General features: G+C 48.9%; 1 protein-coding gene across 1 annotated transcript; it reads right to left on the bottom strand.

Annotated features, from left to right (window-relative positions):
• Positions 1 to 473: 473 nt before the first annotated feature.
• LOC109775865 (aluminum-activated malate transporter 10) lies at positions 474 to 3755 on the bottom strand. Its single transcript, XM_020334559.4, has 3 exons — positions 3063 to 3755; positions 2798 to 2938; positions 474 to 2713 (listed from the first exon to the last, which is right to left on the bottom strand). Exons 1-3 carry the CDS (start codon positions 3415 to 3417, stop codon positions 1776 to 1778), a joined length of 1434 nt encoding a protein of 477 aa, XP_020190148.1. The 5' UTR covers positions 3418 to 3755; the 3' UTR covers positions 474 to 1775.
• Between the last annotated feature and the right edge of the window lie 16549 nt (positions 3756 to 20304).

Genomic DNA, 20304 nt, shown 5'->3' with positions numbered 1-20304 from the left:
CAAGTTTCAGCATATGGTGAAGTTCTAAAAACTCGTCAAAATGTATTCAAAAGTGGTCTTATTTCAAAGACTGCATCACAAGGAACGCGAATATGCGAACAAAATTTAATTTGGACTTTTGTTCAAAAGATATAAAAGATTCAAAATCAAAAGCCAAACGAAAAACGTGGTCGGTGCCCTGCACTTGTGTGCCACAAATCTGCTCGCGGTGACTTGGGCCAAGTAGTGGAAAGGGTTTGCCTTGTTAGGGCCTCTTTGATTCGTAGGATTTCTAAAACACGGGAATAGGAAAAACATGGGATTAGAGTGGAATGTCGTCTTGAATCCTACAGGATTGTACAAGTGTTTGATTGTGCATAGAAAAAACGTAGGATTCTTTCAAAGAGGTTTGAGTGGATGGAAATTTTCCTATGAAATCTAATGCAAATGAATCCTATGGAAAAATTCCTATGGTTTACAATCCTACGAATCAAACAACCAAGATAGGAAAAATTCCTATGGATTAGAATCCTCCAAAATTCCTTTGAGAATCCTTTGAATCAAAGAAGCCTTACTGTGCTTAACTGTGTATCTGTGCTAAGCCATGCCACATAGGTAATTTTTTATATATATAATAGAACAACTAAGTAAGAAATATATGATTTTGGTGCCCAGGCACAAAGCCCTCTTGTTTCTATTCTATATGTATGTATCCACTCATCCTCACATGTTTTTTCTCCCTTGTTGGCCCTTAAGTGTCCACATAAGACCTTATAATTAAATAATGAAGAAACAAATAAGCACATATGCACTGGAAAGTCTAGATTTGTATGCTACCAATAAGTACCAATGCTTAATAATAAACGATTTATTTCTTGATGCACCTTTGTATTCTTCTAGGCACCTCTACAGGAACCACCGGTGCTTAGAAAAATAAACCAATTTTTGAGTAAACACTAAGGACATTTATAATGCAAGGTTACAAGGACGGTGTTTTGGTGCACATGAGCCTCTGCTCCGTGGTTGAACGGTATAAAATCGAAACAAATTGCAATGGAAAATCAAGATGCACAAGTTTTCTATGTGTGCAAATTTTTGATGCGATATGACATCAGTGGAGCTGTGGAAAAAACAGAATTTTGATAAAGGTTCAATTTTTATTTTATTTTGGAGCAGTGATTTTGTTTTTTCTGCCCTGAGCTCCCCAACTGTCATATTGCCATGATATTTTGCATGCACATAGAAAACTTGTTCATTTTATGTACAAAACTTTCAGTTGTTTTTTGCTATTTTATTTGAATTTACAGTTCACACTGGAGCAGATGAGCTTGGGATCAGTTATGGATTTTCAAGTGCATACAACGAAGTGGAGATTTTTGCTCAATTACTGGCATCTCCGCTATAGAAATAAACAGAGATATTTAGAAGAAAAATAATCCATAACGATGTGTAGAGTTCCATAAGTACATTGTAATCACTCTGTATTGTAGATGTCCTAAACACTTACTGAATCACTGCAGGTAGATTTTTATTGGGAGGGGACTTATTATGCACGTACTAAATGACCTGGGCCAAGTGTTCACGTTTTTTTTTATTCGCCACTGATCTAACTCGGTCACTCTGTCACCGCTGGATCAATCGGGATTGAAATGACACATGCTGCGAGCAGGAATAATCAGATAAAGAATGATATGTCAGATCACGCGAACGCCATCGTGGAACCAGTTTAATCTGCCCGGCTCCACTCATCTGGCTGGGATCAATTCCGACCTGCATCCGGATCCGATTAAACCTGTTCAATGTGCTTCCTCGTCCGAGTCTGGATTGATCACTTTGGTTTCGGTTTCTGAAGCTTCAGGTTTCGCGTCCGCTGATCTGAAGCCGGCGAGGCTGGCGAGCGTGTCGACCGCGTCCACGACGCCCTCCACCCTCGTGGACACCTCTATCAGCAGCGAAGTGACCGTGAAGAGCTGCACGGCGTCGATCACCGTCGCCGGCGACTCCTCGGCCAGCTTGGACGGGAGCTCCCTGAGGTCGCTCTGGAGCTCCTGCGCGGCGGTGTTCATATCGGCCACGGCGAACTCCAGGCTCCACGACGTAGTCATTGCGCTCACGGAGCTCTCGGCCTCACCGAGCACCCGCGCGCACCGCGCCGCCACCGTCGTGCAACCGTCGGCGAGGTGCCGCTTGACGTGCTCGGGCGCCTGGATCTCTGAGCGGACGCACCCGCTGAGTGCCTCCACGCAGTAGGCGCAGTGCCGCATGGCCGCGCCGACGTTCTTGTACTGCTCGTACGGGTGGCGGAAGCCGAACCTGCCGTGCGCGGGCTCCCACCGCGCCAGGTTGGCCTGCGAGTCCTCGGACGCCTTGGAGTTGAGCACGCACTTGTACCCGTCCGCCCCGGCGGACGGCGGCTGCTGCTTGCCGTCCGCCTGCTCCGCGAAGTAGTCCTCCACGCAGGCCTCCACGGCGCCGGCGAGCTTACCCATGTTGCGCACGGTGAGGCGGTGCAGCTCCTGCCCCGCCCACACGGGGCAGATGAGCACGCAGACGGAGAGGCACATGAAGACGCCGATGCCGATGGTGCACACCCGCTGCTGCGCCATCGCCAGGAGCGCCTCCACGCGGTACCCCGACACGGCCACCAGGCTGTACGTCAGGATGAAGATGGTCACGCCGTAGTCGAACCGCGCCTTCACCGTGGGTATGAACCGCGAGAACGTCGCCATGGAAGCTGCACGCACGGAACGCGTAGCAAGACCGTTAGCTAGGGCGCACACGATACGTAATTCATGTACAGGCACGCGTGGATACCTACCGAGCAGGAAAACGGAGCCGCTGCGGATGAACGGCTCGAACTCGTGACCGGCGTTGGCCGCGATCCAGTGGACGCCGAGCGCGATCGCGCCGGCGCTGACCGTCGCGGCGGCTCGGTTGAACCCCTTGTACACACAGCCACCTGCACGTGCATGCATGAGAGGTCAGCATCAGAGAGCCAATCGAAGTCCAGTACGTACGTTGACTGCAACATACATTCTTCTGCTAGATGTAACGTGCGAGGGTGTATAACTACGACGACTTACCAACGGTGTACTCGAAGATCACGACGACCGTCATGATTGCCCACATGGCGGCGCCGCCAACGCCGTCGTACAGGGGCCTGGTGTAGTAGAACACCGAGACCAGCGCGAGCGCGAGGCCCACCTTGAGGCCGTGCACCGCCCGCCGGGGATCGTCGGCGCCGATCTTCCATATCCGCTTGGCGAAGCCGGACACCTTGTCCCCGAGCACGACCACGCAAGAAACCATCCACGCCCATGCCCGCGCGGCCCGGCAGGACTCGTGCTCCACCGTCACCGACGCGCCCTCCGGCACCGTCACCCGCCATTCCGGCACGCCGCCATTCTTTCCATCCCTCGTCGCCGGGGCCATCTCCATGTCTCACTGCGCTGTGATCTCTGGCTGGGAAGGTGATTGACCGGCGTGCGGGTAGTTGACCTCTGTTCGTAGGAAGGAGCTAGCTGAAGGCTGAGGAGACCAACTTCCGGGAGAGGCCGGGATACGAGAAAGGAATGTAATAGCTAGGTGGTTCTTGCTCCTGTCTTGGGATGTATGTCACCTATATATAGAGAGTGGAGAGGGCGAAAATGCGAGTGGACATGGTGCTACGCGAGGAGGAAATCAGCTCCATCCACTTCCACGTGATTCGTGCACTTATTATACAACCAGCTTGTATAATGATGTCTTGACACACACAGAGGGACGCAGATTTGGTGAACTTAGGTGCGCGCACACCCTTTATAAATAGTAAATTCGAAAAAATGGTAGAAAAATAAAAAAACTGATTTTTTTAATATACATAGTCAACTGGCATAAATCACATCGATGATAATCTGGACAAAAATGTTTACTGAATGGTATGGTTGCATTTGTATTTTCTTCACTAAGAATACCATGAGTGTCTATACATCATGAAACTTCACATGTGAGTAGAATGATCAACTGAGGTTCATACCGTGGTATTTTTAGAAAATTTGAACATACCAGTTAATGTATACGTGCAATGCACGTTAATTTGGAAGTATATTAAGTGCATGCGCATATTAAGTAGGATATTATTTGCGTGTTATTATGTGATTAGCATTATATTTGGCATGAAATTAACTCCACGCTAAACGTGTTGAGCGCTCGACATTGAAGCAGTCTAGGTCGTTGGATTGACATGATTTGATGGCCGAGATTAGTTGGATCTGCCCCTTTGGATCTTTTTATATTGATATAGATAGATAAAAGTTTCTTGGAGTGCACAAATTAATAGAAGACGAGGCAAAGTTCTATATAAAAGTTTAACATTCTATTATATACTCCCTCTAAGTTAGTACAAAGTTGAGTCATTTATTTTAAGACGGCGGGAGTATTATTTTGGTATTAATTAGTTCACCATATTAAATGCTAATCTCACAGCACCAATGAACAATCCAGTTTCATCCTTACGTAGCATCATGTTCCAAAAATCCACGTGGAGAGGGGACGTACGTAGAAGAAGTTTGATTTCTGCTGGGAATTTAAGTGGGTCCGGAATGATGTTAGGCCACGCTCGTGTCAGGGTGGACATCAAGGCTTGACCGAACCGGGCGCACAAGTGCTGTACCTTCCATGCAAACGTATGCTTGCTTTGTGAAAGAAGACTGCGCATCATTACTATTATTTTTTGACGGGAAAAGCTGGAGCTCTGTTGCATGCCTGCACATGCACTATGGAAGAAAATAATACAGTTACAAATTAGTACTCCACGGTAGAGACATCAGCAGGCAGCGAAGAATGAAGCTACTGCTGAAAACAGGTTAGATACAGATGGGCAGGGTGCCCGAACGGCCTCCTATGCAACGGAAATACCGTATATACATACACAACTCGTGCTAAATTCGAATACGCGTGTGCTACGCTTCCTCCGTACGTATGTGCAACCTGCGACGAGGATGTCATGCATGCAAGCATGCGGTCCACAGCGGCCGGCCGGCCGGCCGGTCGGCCCACTGGCGGTCTCCGACCCGCCGTGCTTTGAACGCCCAGCCTGGATGCAACGGAGGATTGGGAAGTTGGAAGTCTTCCGCAGAGCGGCGCGGACGTCAGATGTTCAGCGGTTTCAGGCACCTGGTGGGAAACACGGAGACCCCGTCGCAAGCAGCCAGCGATCCGCCGAGCGCGCTGCGCCGTCGATTCGCTACGCCTCCGCATTACGCTACAAATTTTGGTTCAGAGACACGCTGTCCCGTGAGCCGACGGAACTGGCGATCGTACGCGCTCGCCGAGCCGGCAGGGCTCCCTTTATAGAAAGGAAAATGCAATCGATTTATGCGAGAACCAGAAAGGACGATGTGCCGTCGTTTCCATTCCATTCAAAATTGGTGTGTTCCTCGTCCCTTGTTTTGTCTTTTTTTTTTTTGCGGGGATCGTCCCTTGTTTTGTCGGCTCATATTCACAAGCATGGCCATGTACCATGATGTATATTAGTTGTTCGGGCGTCATCCTGTGACGCCGCTTGAAAGGAAGCTGTGCACATGTTTTCATTAAAAAAATACATAAATTCATCATCTCCGTCTAAAAAAACATGTCAGAAAATAAATCCTCACCTTCATCTAAATAAAAGAAAAAAAGAAAAAAAAGAAAAAAATTACCACCGCAGCCTACCAGCGAGTGCCACTATGCATAACCCTTCATTTAAAAAATACCAGAGGTCCTCACCTCCATCTAGGTAGAAAAAAAACATAAAAATAATAATCCACACCTTCATCTAAAAAATTTCAAATTTTTTCTCATCGCGGCCAACCAGCTTGCACCGCATGGCATAGCTGGTTGGCCGCCCTTCACGCGTAGCTTAATGGGTTTAATTAATTACCCTTTATAACAAAAATGCACTAGCAGAAAAATGGGTATTAGTAGCGGGCTCCGAAAACGGTTGTGACCAAGCAGAATGAAGTCGTCTGAAATACCCACATCGCAGGCGGTTATTTTTGTCATAGTAAGCTCCGGAGGTACCGTCCGTCGAAGAGATGGGAGAAATGTGACACCCCAAAATTTTGATCTTGTTTTATTTATTAAAATTTTGCCAGGAAATAAAACTTTTCCATTTTTGTCAAGATTTACCCTTTGTGATTTTTGGATTTCTGCCTCTAGTGGAAAAACCTTCAGAGAGTATTGTTGGACTTGAATACTCTCTATAATAAAACAATTCTTTATCAGTGGATTTAAATTGCAAGATTTGTTTTCTGAGAGCTTTATTCTTTTAAAAATGATTTTCTTTTGAAATTGGAGCCTGTTTTGCACTGCAACCATTTGATAAATGCTTTTAAAATTTCCACCAAAATTTGGGGATGTCATGTGATGTTTCCACATCACTTTTATGCAAAAATACCTTTTGGCCATTGGAGATTTTGAGCTCTACACCAACTTTTTCAATCTGGTCCAGTAGGCACTTTTGCACTGCAACCCATTTAAATATTTCTTTAAAAATTCTTCCAAGTGTTTGGAGATATCAGTGGATGCATAAAATTCAGCTCTATGCAAAAACCCAGTGATGTTCTTTGAAAAAATTGAGTGAATCACCCTCTTTTGCATTCTGGTCCAATTTGGTGATTTGTACTGCAACTTTATTTTATTTTGCTCTAGTGACCCTGAGCTTTTTCCTACTTGTAGCCCTCCCTTCAAAACCCTTAAGTCCAGAGGAGTGGACTCATTGGAGGTTTTTAAGTGCATACAATAAACCCTTTTCTTTCTGTCCAAAACCAGAGTTTTGCAAAACTTGCTCTAACAAGTTTCTGGTTTTGCCCAAGTAATCTTGCCACCATCTTCTGCATCCAAAGAGACCCTGATCTGGAGACTTTGGCCACTTCAAGAGTTGCCTAAGTGCACTTGGCATTCTGTCGAACAGTTGGTGTGCACAGTCTGTTTTGACATGAGTTCTTTGTTTGCACTGTGAACTTGCTTCAATGACCCAGCAACCTTGTCCACTAAACTCCTAGCTACCCCTATCCTGGTCCTGTTATTTGCCAGCTCCACCCTCGCGCTCTAGACTGCCCTGGCATTTCGTCGAGCAGGTCCCGTGCGTGCTCTGGGCGCGCCCAGAGCGCACGTTTTGCACGCGCGCGCACTGAGCCGCCGCGCCGCGCCCGACGCGACCCGTCCCTGGCCCCTGCTCCACCGCTGAACCGCGCACTAGCTCGCCCCCTCTCCACGCCATCCCTGGCGCCCTGCAGCGCCGCTGGCAGAGCCCTTGGCGGCACGCCGGCGTCGGCAGCAGCCTCTGCCATGTTCGGCACCGCCCAAATCACACCAGCGCGCCAGCTGCCCCTGTGAACAGCCCGTGCTTATCCTCATGCTCGTCGGCACGCGCTCGTCGCCGCCACGATGCCCTGCAGCTACAGCAACGGCTGTCGCCGGCGATCTTATCCGCAGCCGCCGCGGTCCAGCCTCGAGCGCCTATTTAAGGGATCCCCGAACTCGTTCAAGTCCTCAGGCAACTTCAGACCTTCCCTCTAGAGCTCCCCAAGCAGTGGATCGACCCGAAGTGGCCATCTTCCTCGTCTCCGGCCAGTGCGGCCGCCGCCAAGCTCCGGTGCGATACGTCGCAACCAGCCACTTCCCCGCCCAACCAACGCCACCAATAGTTTCCTCTGGTCCTTGCGGAGCTGACCAGCGTCTCAACCTCGATCGGAGACCACCGGAGCCCAAAAACCACTCCACCACCGTAGCCCCCTCCGCCGCAGAGCTCGCCGCCGGCAACTCCTTCCACCTCCGACGACCCAGCGACCACCAAGAGGACCGCCTCGGTCTGGCCAGTCCATCCCTGCCCTCAGATGCCCTCGAGGAGCCGCCGTTCGTCGCCGGCGATCGCCGGAGCCCCGCTCCCGTCGGGCAGAGAAGAGGAGGGAGAGGGAGGAATGGTCAAACCTGACCAGTGGGCCCTCTGGACCCACTGTCAGTGACCCACGCGCCGTCTGCTCTGTTTTAAGTGAAGGCGCAGACGTCCTGAGTACGTTTCCTCTGCTACGAAAGCGTATTTCCCCTCGAAACGTTTTCTTTTCTGGTTTTATTTAAAAACAGAGATTTGACCAAACTTTGACTGGCTATAACTTTTAAAATAATACTCCAAATGAGTTGATTCTTTTTCCTACCTCTCCCAAATTTCATCTAGTTTATTTTAAGATTTATTTAAAATATATTTGATACAACTTTTTGTACTGTGTTTGAATTATTTGTTATTTGGATATTTCTCAAAATAGGATTTTGGAGAAAAGGGAGAGCTTTCACAAAGTGCATCCTTGCATACTCTTGAAGGCAAGCATTTCTGAACTCTGGCATAATATTTTGTTGTGGTGTCTGGTGCGATTACAACACCATTTGGCTTGGAGTATGCGTTATCTTTATGTAACGATAAAGTCTCGTGCATGAGTGCTTTTTGGGGATATTTTGCGGTCAGCAATGGATACGCTAGTGATTTGGATCATCCTCGTGAGCTCCTCATGCATACCGGAAGGAAGCCGGGAAAGTCGTGGTCTTGGGTAGACACGAGCTTGTCCTTAGTCCCTCGTCGAGACGAGTAGGTCCGGTATGGCATGGTGAGGCTTGATGAGTAGTGATTTATTCCACTAACGGTAATATTGTTGGAGAATGCTTGGACCACCTGAGTAGGTCGTAGGTCGAGTCTTGGTCAGTAGCTCCCCTATTTGTTGGTACCACCACTTGTCCCTGTCGCAGACGGGGTATGGTTCAGTAAGTTGTCAACCCCTTACCAAAGCACACACCGTACAGAGAGGCCATAGTGGAAGATACCGGAGGCCTCCGGTAGGCAGGCCACTTGGTCCGGGGGCATGGGTGTTTTCCGGTTGGGACCGAGAGGGGGGGCACCCCCTTAGAGCGCGCGAATAGAAATTTGATCCCATGCTACGTCGAGGTTGTAGCCTCCCCACTTGGAGTTTTGCTTAGCAGGCGTCGTGGGTGATTCCAGACATCGGTGAGTTAAGCTGGTGTGTGCAGGTCAGGCGTGTATTCAATTAAAAGACCGTAGGCGGAATTAGTCCCGATGGGCTAAATAAATCCGTTACTCGTGGGAAAGCGTACTCCCTCTGTAGAGGATATATCCCGTTGGACAGCCATGTTCTTGAGTAAGGACCACAGTCTGAGTTGAATCTAGCAACGGCATTCGGATGGAGAACGATTCTACTAGATCTCAGTGACGGTTTTCGGATGGAGACACGGCTAACTGGATCATAGTAACGGTATTCGGATGGAGAACGAATTAACTAGAGTTCAGTGACGGCTTTCGGATGGAGAAACGGCTAGACTAGATTTTCATCTATGACCTGTGACATCTGAGGATCATGTTGAATATTTGTTATTATTATTGTAAACTAACCATTTACATTATGTATTTTTATTGAGTATCCTTGGGATGGTTCTACCTCCTGGATATTCACTGTTATTATTCTTATATAAGCCCTTTAGGTGATGTCGCTCAGACGTCCGACTGTGGCACGCACTGTCATTCCTTTTCGGTTATAAGCCCTTTATGTGGTGTCGCTCAGACGCCCGACTGCGGCGTTATTATTCTTGCAGTTTCCTCTCGAGGAGTCATTCAGACCCTCGTTTGGCACCAGCATTATTACTGCGGCATCGTTAATTTATTTGCAACCTTTCGAGGAGTCAATGTAGACACTCGCTCAGTGCATTTCTTTTGTTTCCGTATTGCACGTCCATATTTTTCTCTGCACGCGTGCATCACAGATTTTTGTTTACTTCATGGCAGACTTATCATCATAAATGTTTCGGAGTATGATTATCTCCTGTTATATTATACCCGTGTTCTTAATGTTTGCGAGTACATTCAAACGTACTCACTGGCTTGTCCCTGGCTATTGTCTTGGCCAGATTTTCGCGCATGGGATAAGCATCGCGGTGACAGCCTCGGATCCTACGTGTTGACGATAGCAACCTTGCGAAGATAGGAGTTATCCTGGTCAGCTGTTCTTGTGGGAAATGGAGTCCCACAGACGCAGATGTATCCAACCGCTTCCGCCCTCAACCATTAGAAACCAAGTGTTGTACTCCTAGGCCACAATGGTCTTGTACTACATATTTTTGTACCTTGCTTGGAATTCTTGTATCAAGTTGGTGCCTCATCAGCTAACAGTAATCCTGGGGCTGGTGAGCACAAAGGCCGTTTTTCTGGGAAATTATTATCCCAAAAATCCGGTCGTGACAAGAAACCACCTAGGGGTGGGCGAAGCTCAACATGGATGGAGCATAGAGGGAAGCCGACAACTCAGGTGGTGCGGATGATCTTAAGGAACCAAGTTGGTGAGATCAGCTTCTCGTCATGTCGGTGCCTTATCACATGCGCGAGTGCCCTGGAGGTGGAACTCGCTGCTTGTATGAAGCGAGTGGCGCTGTCAAAAATTAAGATTCATTATGTATTTGAGATCTGTATGTTTTATGTACCTTTAAATTAATGACGAGTAATGTTCGATGAATGCAAGCAAACTCTATCTAGTTCTTGAATGTATTATACAATGTAATTGACTTCTGCGATGAATGAGAATGTTTATGCTTCTGTAGATGTACATGTGATCTTTCTGGCATTTGAATTGCAATGGGACTTTCTAGTAAAAAAAGATACTACACTACAGGCGGTTGTAGCGGAAAGCCGCTTGAAATGATAGAGTACTTCAAGCAATTATATATTATAAGCCTCTTGTGGCGTGACAGAAGTTGTAGGCGGTTCTGCATGCGAAACCGCTTGCAACAATAAGAAATTAGAGGTTGTTTCCCAAACCGACTCCACTATGCCAATAGTGACACATGCTTTGAGGCATATGGAGGAATTGCTGGTGACCCATGTAACAAAGCCACCTCCAATTAATTAAAAAAAATCACCGAGGGCGACAAAGGCTTTGAGGCGTAGATAGCGGCATCCAGGTGAGTAGATGGGCGCGATTAATTGGAAAAAAAATCACCAAGGGTGACGTAGGCTTGCGCTGGTCCGTGTAGATTGAAAGGCAAAATTGGTCCTCCACAATGCACGATTCGAGCTCTTGTTCGTCTGAATGGATTCTCTACATCGATGCAGTCTTGGTGACGGAAGGGTTCACCAGAGAAGCTACGGTGCATCGGGGATGATCATCTGTTGGCAACACTTTCCCGTTCTGGTCAGGAAGGAAGACTGCTCTCCATCCACCAGGTAACGAAAGAGAAGCTCTTCGTCCAGCACGACACCGAAGACATCCTCTTCGTCAAGTATGGGACCGAAGACGGGCTCTTCGTCCTGGAGGAGAAGGAAGACAAGCTCTTCATTCTGGAGGAGACATACCGGGTGTTGGAATTGAAATATTTTAAAACGGAAAAAAAATCAAAAAAATCATGCATCTACTCCCTTCGTTTGGGTTTATCAGGCTCCCTCTTATTCTGAGTCAAAATTTGACAATAAATTTAATTAACTAAATATAAACAACATGTCACAAAAATTATACTGTGGGTAACCTCTTTCGAATGCAAACCCAATAATATATTTTTTGTATCATATACTTTATATTTTGTTAATCATATAGATAGTTAAAGTTTGACCAAAATTCGAGGGGGCCTAATAAACATCGGATGGAGGAAGTATATTTTATTCAGTATTTTAAAAACAGTTTTACAAGTATACACATGATGCGTCTGGTAACACAAGTTTAATAAGCCAAACCAAGCACATAGCTAGTCAAGTGATCAAGCTTTCTCGTTACAAAAAAGGCGATTAAGCCTTTGTAGCAATGCCAATTACTCCCTTCGCTCCACGATATAGCGCGAATAGATTTTTTTAAAAGTTTTCTCTATAAACTTGGCCAAAATTTGTATAGTTTCATTTTTCAGAAAATCTAAATGCGCTACATTATGGAATTGAGGGGTATGCAGTACCCACTCCGGAAACTTTTCCCATGAGTAATACTCCCCCATTCCTAAATATAAGTCTTTGTAGAGATTTTATTATGAACCACATACAAATGTATATAGATACATTTTAAGTGTAGATTCATTCATTTTGCTCCGTATGTAGTCCACCTAGTGAAATCTCTACAAAGACTTATATTTAGGAACGGTGGGAGTACAATCAACAAAATTTTGCACTAGTGAGATAGTGTTTTCCTTTTTGCGCATCACTAGTGAGATAGTGTTGATTGCATCGAGCTCTCCGATGGTCTTTCCCATATTTCTGCAACAAAAGAACTAAAAAGAGCTCGCCGGTGGAACCAATTCTCGAGCTACCGCACCATTATCCGTGCGATAGCATCACGATCTGACGACAATACCACTGATCAACCACCAGTACTCATGGCGTCTGCGCTTGCCCGATTAAACCTGACTTTGTTTCGGAACAAAGAGCAGAGCAAGATATGTTAAAGAAAGAGTCGAGGAAGAAAAGAACAAGCGGTGACAGATGATGCAGCTAGGCCGATAGTATCAGAAGCCACGCCACGTTAAAGGTTGTTTGCTTGGTGTAGCGGGAAGAGACGGGGGAGGATAACATCTGAGGCGAGAAATGCACGGCTCCGCCTCGAGCTAGCGTTGCCGGCGCCGATGCGCGGGCCTGCCGTATGGAGCAACTCGCGAGCCATGGGCGAGTGACACGTCGGATCGCTCTGACCAACGTGTAGTAGACACGTCGGATCGACACACGGAACGAGGCTGCCGAGCCGGCAGATTGAGTGCGCTCGTGAGACGGGCACGCATGCGATCAACTACCCGACGTGCGTGCATATCTTCCTTTTGCCTTGTCATTTCCAACAGAAATGTCTTCTTTCTGTTGGAGTTTATCTACAAGTGCTACTGCGATTAATAAGTTTAGATGAAGATCACGCTGAAAGCCTGAAAATCGAAATAAACACGGTCCGCGCTCTGCCCGTTGATCTATACCTATCCATCAATCCAGAACGAGATCTACAAAGGGAGATGGATCTTGTTAGGTTTTCCGATTTTCTTTACTGAGAATAATGGCAGAGAAACAAAACAAAAAAGCATAGAAGATTAGCTCATTTCTTGAATGGCGATAAGATAGGTCGGGTGTTTGATCAGCACGATTAGGACGTGCGCGAGATGGTGTGATTATGTGGCTGTGGCTGTGGCTGCAGGCGGCAGCTGTGAGCTCTGACCAACCATACTGAACAATCAGCATCCATGGAAAAATATCACGTCTTTGCCCTGACCTGGCGCCTGACCTAATTAAGCACCATATATCCTGACCGGTTAATATATAAAAACTCGCAAAAGTAGCCGGTTGGGTCAACTCAAAGAGTCATATTACGTGCTTATTAGCAACACAACGACAAACAATCGTGTGCCATGAGCTGAATGCAACAAAAAAATAGATATACTACAACTCTACGTAAAATGTGTGCCCATATATGCAACAAAATGAAAAGCTGGAACTTGTGGCTTGGTGCAATACGATCTTTCCCAAAATGCAGGCCTGTTTTAGGCTCAGAGGATTACGCTAACTAATTATGTTCGGTCAGCGCACAAGCTTTTCTGTGCACCCGCACCGCAGAGAACTAGAAGACCCACTAATATGCTTTTGCTATCTAGGTAAAGGTAAGGTTATCCTCTAATTAAATCAATCATCATGATACTGTATCCTCCTGCTAATATTGTTAGCCTACAGCTGCTGAGCTACAGGTACATGACGAGCACTGGTGGCAAGCCGGCCTGACATGTGTCATTAGCGCAGGACTTGACCTTCGCCTACGTGGAGCCATGCAAACGACGATCGATTGACAAGTCAGTGCCACGTCATATCCTCCGTGCTGGATCTCCTGACTTAAGTTTCGGCTAAATTAGGCCACCCCGGCAACACCAAAAGGCTTCACGCCCCTTTGATTACGTCAAGTTTGGTAGGCGCACGAACTAGAAAAGGAAAAACTTTATGCCTGTCAAATCGCCGGTCCCGTGGCTTGATTTTCTAGTTAAAGGAAGCGGCATAAGGTAAGCGGGTTGGAAATGTAACTAGTGTCTGGATTTTTTTTGAAACAAGGCAAAAGACTTACCGATTTCATTAATTAAGAAGAAGGTTTAGACAAACGCCGCAGAGCGGCAAAGAAACAAAAATCTACTCTCGCGACATCAGACTACTCAGATGTTTCGCTCCCGCCAACGCCCAAAGCTGGGCCTCCTCTTTGATCCTTGCAACGACAATGATGGTCGGGGCGGCAGTGTTGCTGAAGATTCTGGCGTTTTGCTCCTTCCATATTTCCCAAGAAACAAGCATCATCACCGAGGCGGTGGCCTTTTTGATGTGGCCTCCAGCCTCCACCGAACGGAGCCACCAATCACAGACAGAGTTTTCATGGTGCCAAGCCATCGGCGAATGGCCATGCATGCCGAGCTAGCTGACAACTTCATTCCAAACTCGAGTGGTGAATCTACACTGAAAGAGGAGATGTGCGGCGGTCTCCGAGGCCTGCTTGCAAAGGGGGCATAGGCCACAATTTGGCCACTCTCTCCGATGCAACCGATCCGCAGTCCACACACGGTTTTGCAGGATTAACCACGCAAAGAATTTGCACTTAGGCGGCGCCCAAGTCTTCCACGTTATAGCAGCGGTGTTACTGAGAACAAGCCCCGCAAATTGAGCCATGTACGCCGTGGAGGCAGTGTATTGGCCACTGGATGTGAACTTCCACGAAATTGTGTCCTTTCTATCCAGGTGGAGTGTAACACCATCAACCATCTCCCAAAGAGTAGCAAATTCCTGGATATGGGTCAAAGTGAGTCCTTGTGAAGTGTTAATTTGGCTGATCCAGAAGTTGTTGTCAATGGCCCTGCTAACCACATACGCCTTTTTTCTGGAGATTTCAAAAAAATTTAGGCGCAATGTCTTTCGGCTGAAGGCCATTCAGCCATGAAGATTCCCAGAATTTTGCCTTATTACCATCACCCAGTGTCACCGTTGTGGCCGCCGCAAAAAGATCTAAGTCGCAGTCAGAGCATGGCATTTCCATTCCCACCCAAGTCTTGGGAGGGTCAGCCCAGTTGAACCAGAGCCAACGTAGACGAAGGGCGGCCGCGAACTTCTCCAGGTTGAGCACACCCAAACCCCCCAAAATCTTGGGTTTGCAGACAAGGTCCCAATTCACCTTACACTTGCCTCCAGAGACCTTGTCACAACCTGCCTAAAGGTATGCCCGCCTGAGGCTGTCAATTTTCTTCCTTACTTCTACAGAGAGCTCAAGGAGCGTCAGGTGATAAATCGCAATGGCCGTGAGGACTGCCTTGACCAACACAATGCGTCCAGGGGTAGCCACGTGCAGAGCCGACCAGGGAGGAAGCTTGCCTGCAATCTTGTCCTCAAGGTACTGGAAGTGGATGCGCTTTAGTCTCACGACCGACAGAGGTAGTCCAAGGTACCGCATAGGGAAGGAGGTCCAAACCGCTGGGAATGCCTGCAGGATGTCATCGAGGTCAATGTTGGCACAGCGAATTGGTGCCACCAGACTTTTGTTGCAATTGGTGACTAGCCCTGTGACCTCCCCGAAGGAATGAAGTGTTGATGCTAAGAATTGAATATCTTCCTTGATAGGCGCGACAAAAATGGCCGCATCGTCGGCGTATAGGGAAGCTCGGATAGGCTGGCCACGCAGAGGGTGGAGGTTGTGTTGTTCGGTAGCCTTGGCAAGGATGTGATGAAGAGGGTCAATAGCAAGGACAAAAAGGAGGGGGGAAAGAGGATCCCCCTGCCTAAGGCCACGTCCGTGCTTGATCGGGTCGCCCGCAATCCCATTAAGCAAAACTCTGGAGGACGCCGTGGATAGGAGCGCGGAGATCCAGTCCCGGAACCGGCTCGGGAAGTGGTGATGTCTCAAGAGATCCATACGATAATCCCATCTAACCGAGTCAAAAGCCTTCTTGATGTCAAGCTTGAAAAGCAAGGTTGGAGATTTGGTGCGGTGAAAGCGACGGGCCAAGTTTCGAACATACATGAATTTGTCGTGGATGCTTCTTTTCTTTATGAATGCACTTTGTGTATGGGAGACAATCGTGGTCATGTGCGGAGCAAGTCGAGTGGCCATCATCTTAGCAATGATCTTTGCAATCGCATGAATGAGACTGATGGGTCTAAAGTCGGCTATGTCCTCCGCGCCATCTTTTTCCAGGATGAGGGCTATGTTGGCCGGGTTCAGCCAGTGCAGGTTTGCGGTATGCAGGTTGAAAAAATTGTTGATCACATGCATATCTGGATAATCTATACGTCTAGTGTTCACTGGTATGGCGCTTCACCGTTTTCACCATGAAGTGTTTGCCCTAGATAGTGATACTACACGATCTCGTGTGCTTGACATCTTGCAAGATGCCATGCCAACGGATAACCTGTGGTTGAGTGTATTAGATGGGGTTAATCTAGTTTTTACAGTGGGAAGGAGCGATGGGCGAAGGATTGTCACAGTGCATGTTTTTAATGAAGGGAATATATTAGCATCGAAAAGATATCAACGATCACCCGGCTACTGCACCAACACGACCTCAAGATCTACTCAAGTCACGGTGCATACGTACAGTTCTATTGGCTGGAACAAAACTAAAGTAGCCTGCGTCGTCTATAATATCGGGGCAGATTACGGCGGAAATGACAGGAGAGTTTTTTTTTTCGAAAAGGAGGTTGAAATCCCAGACCTTTGCATCATTGTGATAAACACATTTATTCTTAATTAATTAAGCAGAATATAAACAAAGACAACCACGGCAGAATTATTGCAAGATAGTACGAGTATAAAAATAACACCTACGACTAACACTCTTGCAAGTAGCATCGACTTGTTCCTTCCCGCTTTCCTGCATAGACGCATGTGTTGAAAGAGTAAAGTCGTGCACTTCCTCACTGTAATCGTCTCAGAGATTGAGGCGTTACGGCATCTTCAAAGCGGACCTGTAAACCTTCCTTAATCGTTTGAACCGTATTGTTCGAACCGTGAAAGCCATCCAACGTCGACCTGTATCGGTCCGTGCAGCGGTCCGGACATAATTTCTCCCGTAAACCGGAGAGAAACATGGGAAGGTTTGCGGGAGTCCGGACCGATCCCCCGCTTCTGACCACCCTGGCCCACCAAAAACCCTCCTCTCTCGCCCGCGCGTGTTCCCGCTCGGCGCCAGCTGTCCACGTTCATGCTACTGTAGAGCGCCCCGCTCAACATTGAAGACGGCTCAAGGCGGACATGACCTCTCACTGCCTCCGCCATTGAAGCGACGCGCCGGCCGAGGGCGCTGCCCGCGCGTCTCCGGTGTCCGCGCCTGTTCAATGCCGGAGACGCGTGACTGGACGGGACGGGACATATATCTACCACGCCCGTTCAGTGCCCCGTCCGTCCGTATGCCACCATTAAGTAGGCTCGCTGGCCGAGAAACCCACTCCGGCGTCCCACATTGACGCTTGACCTCACCGGAATCCGCTATTTAAGGGCAGTCACTCCCGGCTATCTCCACATCACAACACATCCGCTCCACATCATCCTCCTTTCCTCCACATCTGACATGACCACCATCAGGAAAGCACCGTGGGACAGTCTGTCGCCGGAGATGAAGCACGTGGGGGCTGGCCTTGCCGCCGCCTGGCGTAGCCGTCGTGCTAGGCAGATCGAGGCCGGCTCGCCAGCCAGCTCGCCCAAGGTCTCTGACGACGAGGACGACACCATGATGGAGACGGGCTCTGACGACTCTGCCCCGGCTCCCGCGCCTCCAGTGCACGCTGGCTTCACCATGGAGTAGGCCCACTTCAACACCGCCATGGCGGAGGTGCAGCCTGCGCCGGCGCCTCTGTCGACGTTCCAGCAGGCGCAGGAGGAACAACGGTACAACCTGTTCCTCCTGGAGCAGCACCGGCTGGCGAAGGGCCAGATCTACGGCGAGTGCGCGAGCGAGGAAGCCGTAGCGGTCATGGCCGCGGCGAACCCCAACTTTGTGGTGGAGCAGCTTGCCATCTACGATGACGTCCACACTCAAGCCGCCGCTCGCCAGGAAGCGGCCGCCACGGAGGCGCAACTGCAGGCGATCACGGAGGAGAACAACGGCAGCTGCGCCTCCTACGCACCGCCGACGAACCATCAGCCGGCCCAGTGGGACGAAGACATCACCGGTGCCACCATTTCCATCATGGACCTCACGTCCACCGGTGACAGACCGGCCGCGGATTCCTCTGAGGATGAGTAGGCCACCGAGGTGGCGGTGCCTTGTGTCCCATGTAGGTTGGCCCGTCTGCTGTGTTCTACTCTTTCTCGCCGGAGACCGCATCTTCACTTCATCGGTCTTATCGTCGGTGCTCATGAAGATGGCAGATGGAGGACGACACGGGCTTGGACGTGGGGGCCGCCGCCGTAGGATAGGTTTAGGGACGGGTCTTTTTTATTCGAAATGTAATGAAATCCGCCATGTTTGTATGAAATCCGTCATGTTTGTATGAAATCCAGTCGTGTTTGCATGATTTTCATCCAGTCTGTTGAAGAAAAACTTGAAATGAATGCGGCTAGCGTTGGATGTCGTCCTCCCGCTTTCGTGTCCGTGGACTAGTCCCTCCTATCCGCGGATGAATGTGAGAGGATTTTTGTGGCTTGCCATTGGAGATGCCCTTACCGTCTAGACGGAACCTCAAAACAAACTCTAGATGAAACTTCTTAACAGATGGAATTTGTTTTTTTTCGTAGGTAATGCATTGTATAAATGTTCCGCTACATCCTGCAAAAAAAATGTTTCGTTGCATAGGTCAGCCTGTGAGATTTTCCATGATACTCGGTGATGCTGGGGTGGGATTTTCGCAATCCACAGTCATGTAAGACTGCTGGTGGTGATGCTAGATGTTAAACCCTTAGAGCATCTCTAGTAGACTCTTTAAAATCGCGCGACTCGTAAAATTCCGGCAACTATACGGATTTGGCTCTTTTTTGGACCTGACTAGGCCCGTATAGTCGCCTGGTTCATATTTTTTTATAGTGACCCGCAAACCGCCCTCCTCGCGTAGTATAACTAAGGGTTCGCGAACGATATACGGGGCCGAACCCTATCCCCGCGCCGCTGCAATCCCTCCTCTTCCCTCTCGATTTCTCGCTGCATGCGACTCCAATCCGCCGCCCAACTCCACCATGTGGCGCGGGATGTCGTCCCCGGGCCGCGGCGACGGCGTTGGCGACAACCCCGAGCGGAAGCGATGCGTCAAAGCCGACACCGCGAGGAAACGGAGCGCCCGGAGGTACCTCAACCAAGGCCTGCAGCCGTCGCCGTCGCTCCTTTGTCGCGTGACAGAGGAGTACAACCGTAGGCAAGCCCTGCCGTCCTCGACGTGGGCAGCTCCTCTGTCGGTGCATCGAGCTCCCATACGGTGCGCACGCCGGTGAAAACAGAGACGGAAGAGCTCCCTCCACTTCACGCGGTGAAGAGGGAGCCAGAGCCGGAGCGGCGGGGCGGTGGCGTCATCGGGCCGGAGGATTTCCTCCCTCCCCCCCCCCCCCCCCCCCCGCGGCAGCGTCCGCCATCCTCGCATGCAGTGCACGGGAGAAGGAGTGGAGCAACGCCGTCAACGGGAAGCCGACCTTGACAAAGTCCTCCTCGAGCAGGGGCTCGAGAAGGCGCATGACTTCGTGGACAACCTGGCAGCATGGCGCCGCGAAGCCAAGGCGCATGACGTCATCTACATCAACCTCGTCTCCGACGACGACTAATTTTGGCATGAGGGTTAGGGTGGCCGTTGCTCCTCCAATCTAGTTTGTAAAAAATGAACTATGTATGACTTTTGTATGATGATAAAGTAACTATGAAAGCTAGTAGTTCTACTGGAGTAGTTCGATTTCTCACGCGAAGTTTTGATTTCAAAATTTACAGGTTCATTTTAAAGTTTCTGTTCTGCCGCGACTGAGATTTCGGCCCGTATCCGAGGCATGCCGCAAACTGTAAACACACTTTTAAGGTCTGCGATATAAGGGGTCTGCTAGAGATGTTCTTAGTAATTTAGTTGTAAGGGCATCTTCAAAGTGGACCCTCAAACCGCCTACAACCGTCCGTACTGCGCAATCCGGAACACGGAATCCATCCAATGGGGACTTGTATCGATCCGCTGAGCGGCCGGGACATACTTTTTCTAGCAAACACGAGACAAAAGTGGGTGGGGGGGTGCGGGAGTCCGAACAACAGCCACGTAGGACTCCGACATCCCCGGCCCACCCAAAACCCCTCCCGGACCCCACGACTCCATCCTCCCACTTTTTCCCCTTCATTTTTTCTCTCTTGCCTTCACCGCCGCTCCATTCCCCCGACCGC

This window comes from Aegilops tauschii, chromosome 2 (assembly GCF_002575655.3).
Source record: "Aegilops tauschii subsp. strangulata cultivar AL8/78 chromosome 2, Aet v6.0, whole genome shotgun sequence".
Taxonomy (NCBI): domain Eukaryota; kingdom Viridiplantae; phylum Streptophyta; class Magnoliopsida; order Poales; family Poaceae; genus Aegilops; species Aegilops tauschii.
The sequence above is the reverse complement of the archived record's forward strand: the minus strand, read 5'-3'. Positions and strand labels throughout refer to the sequence as shown.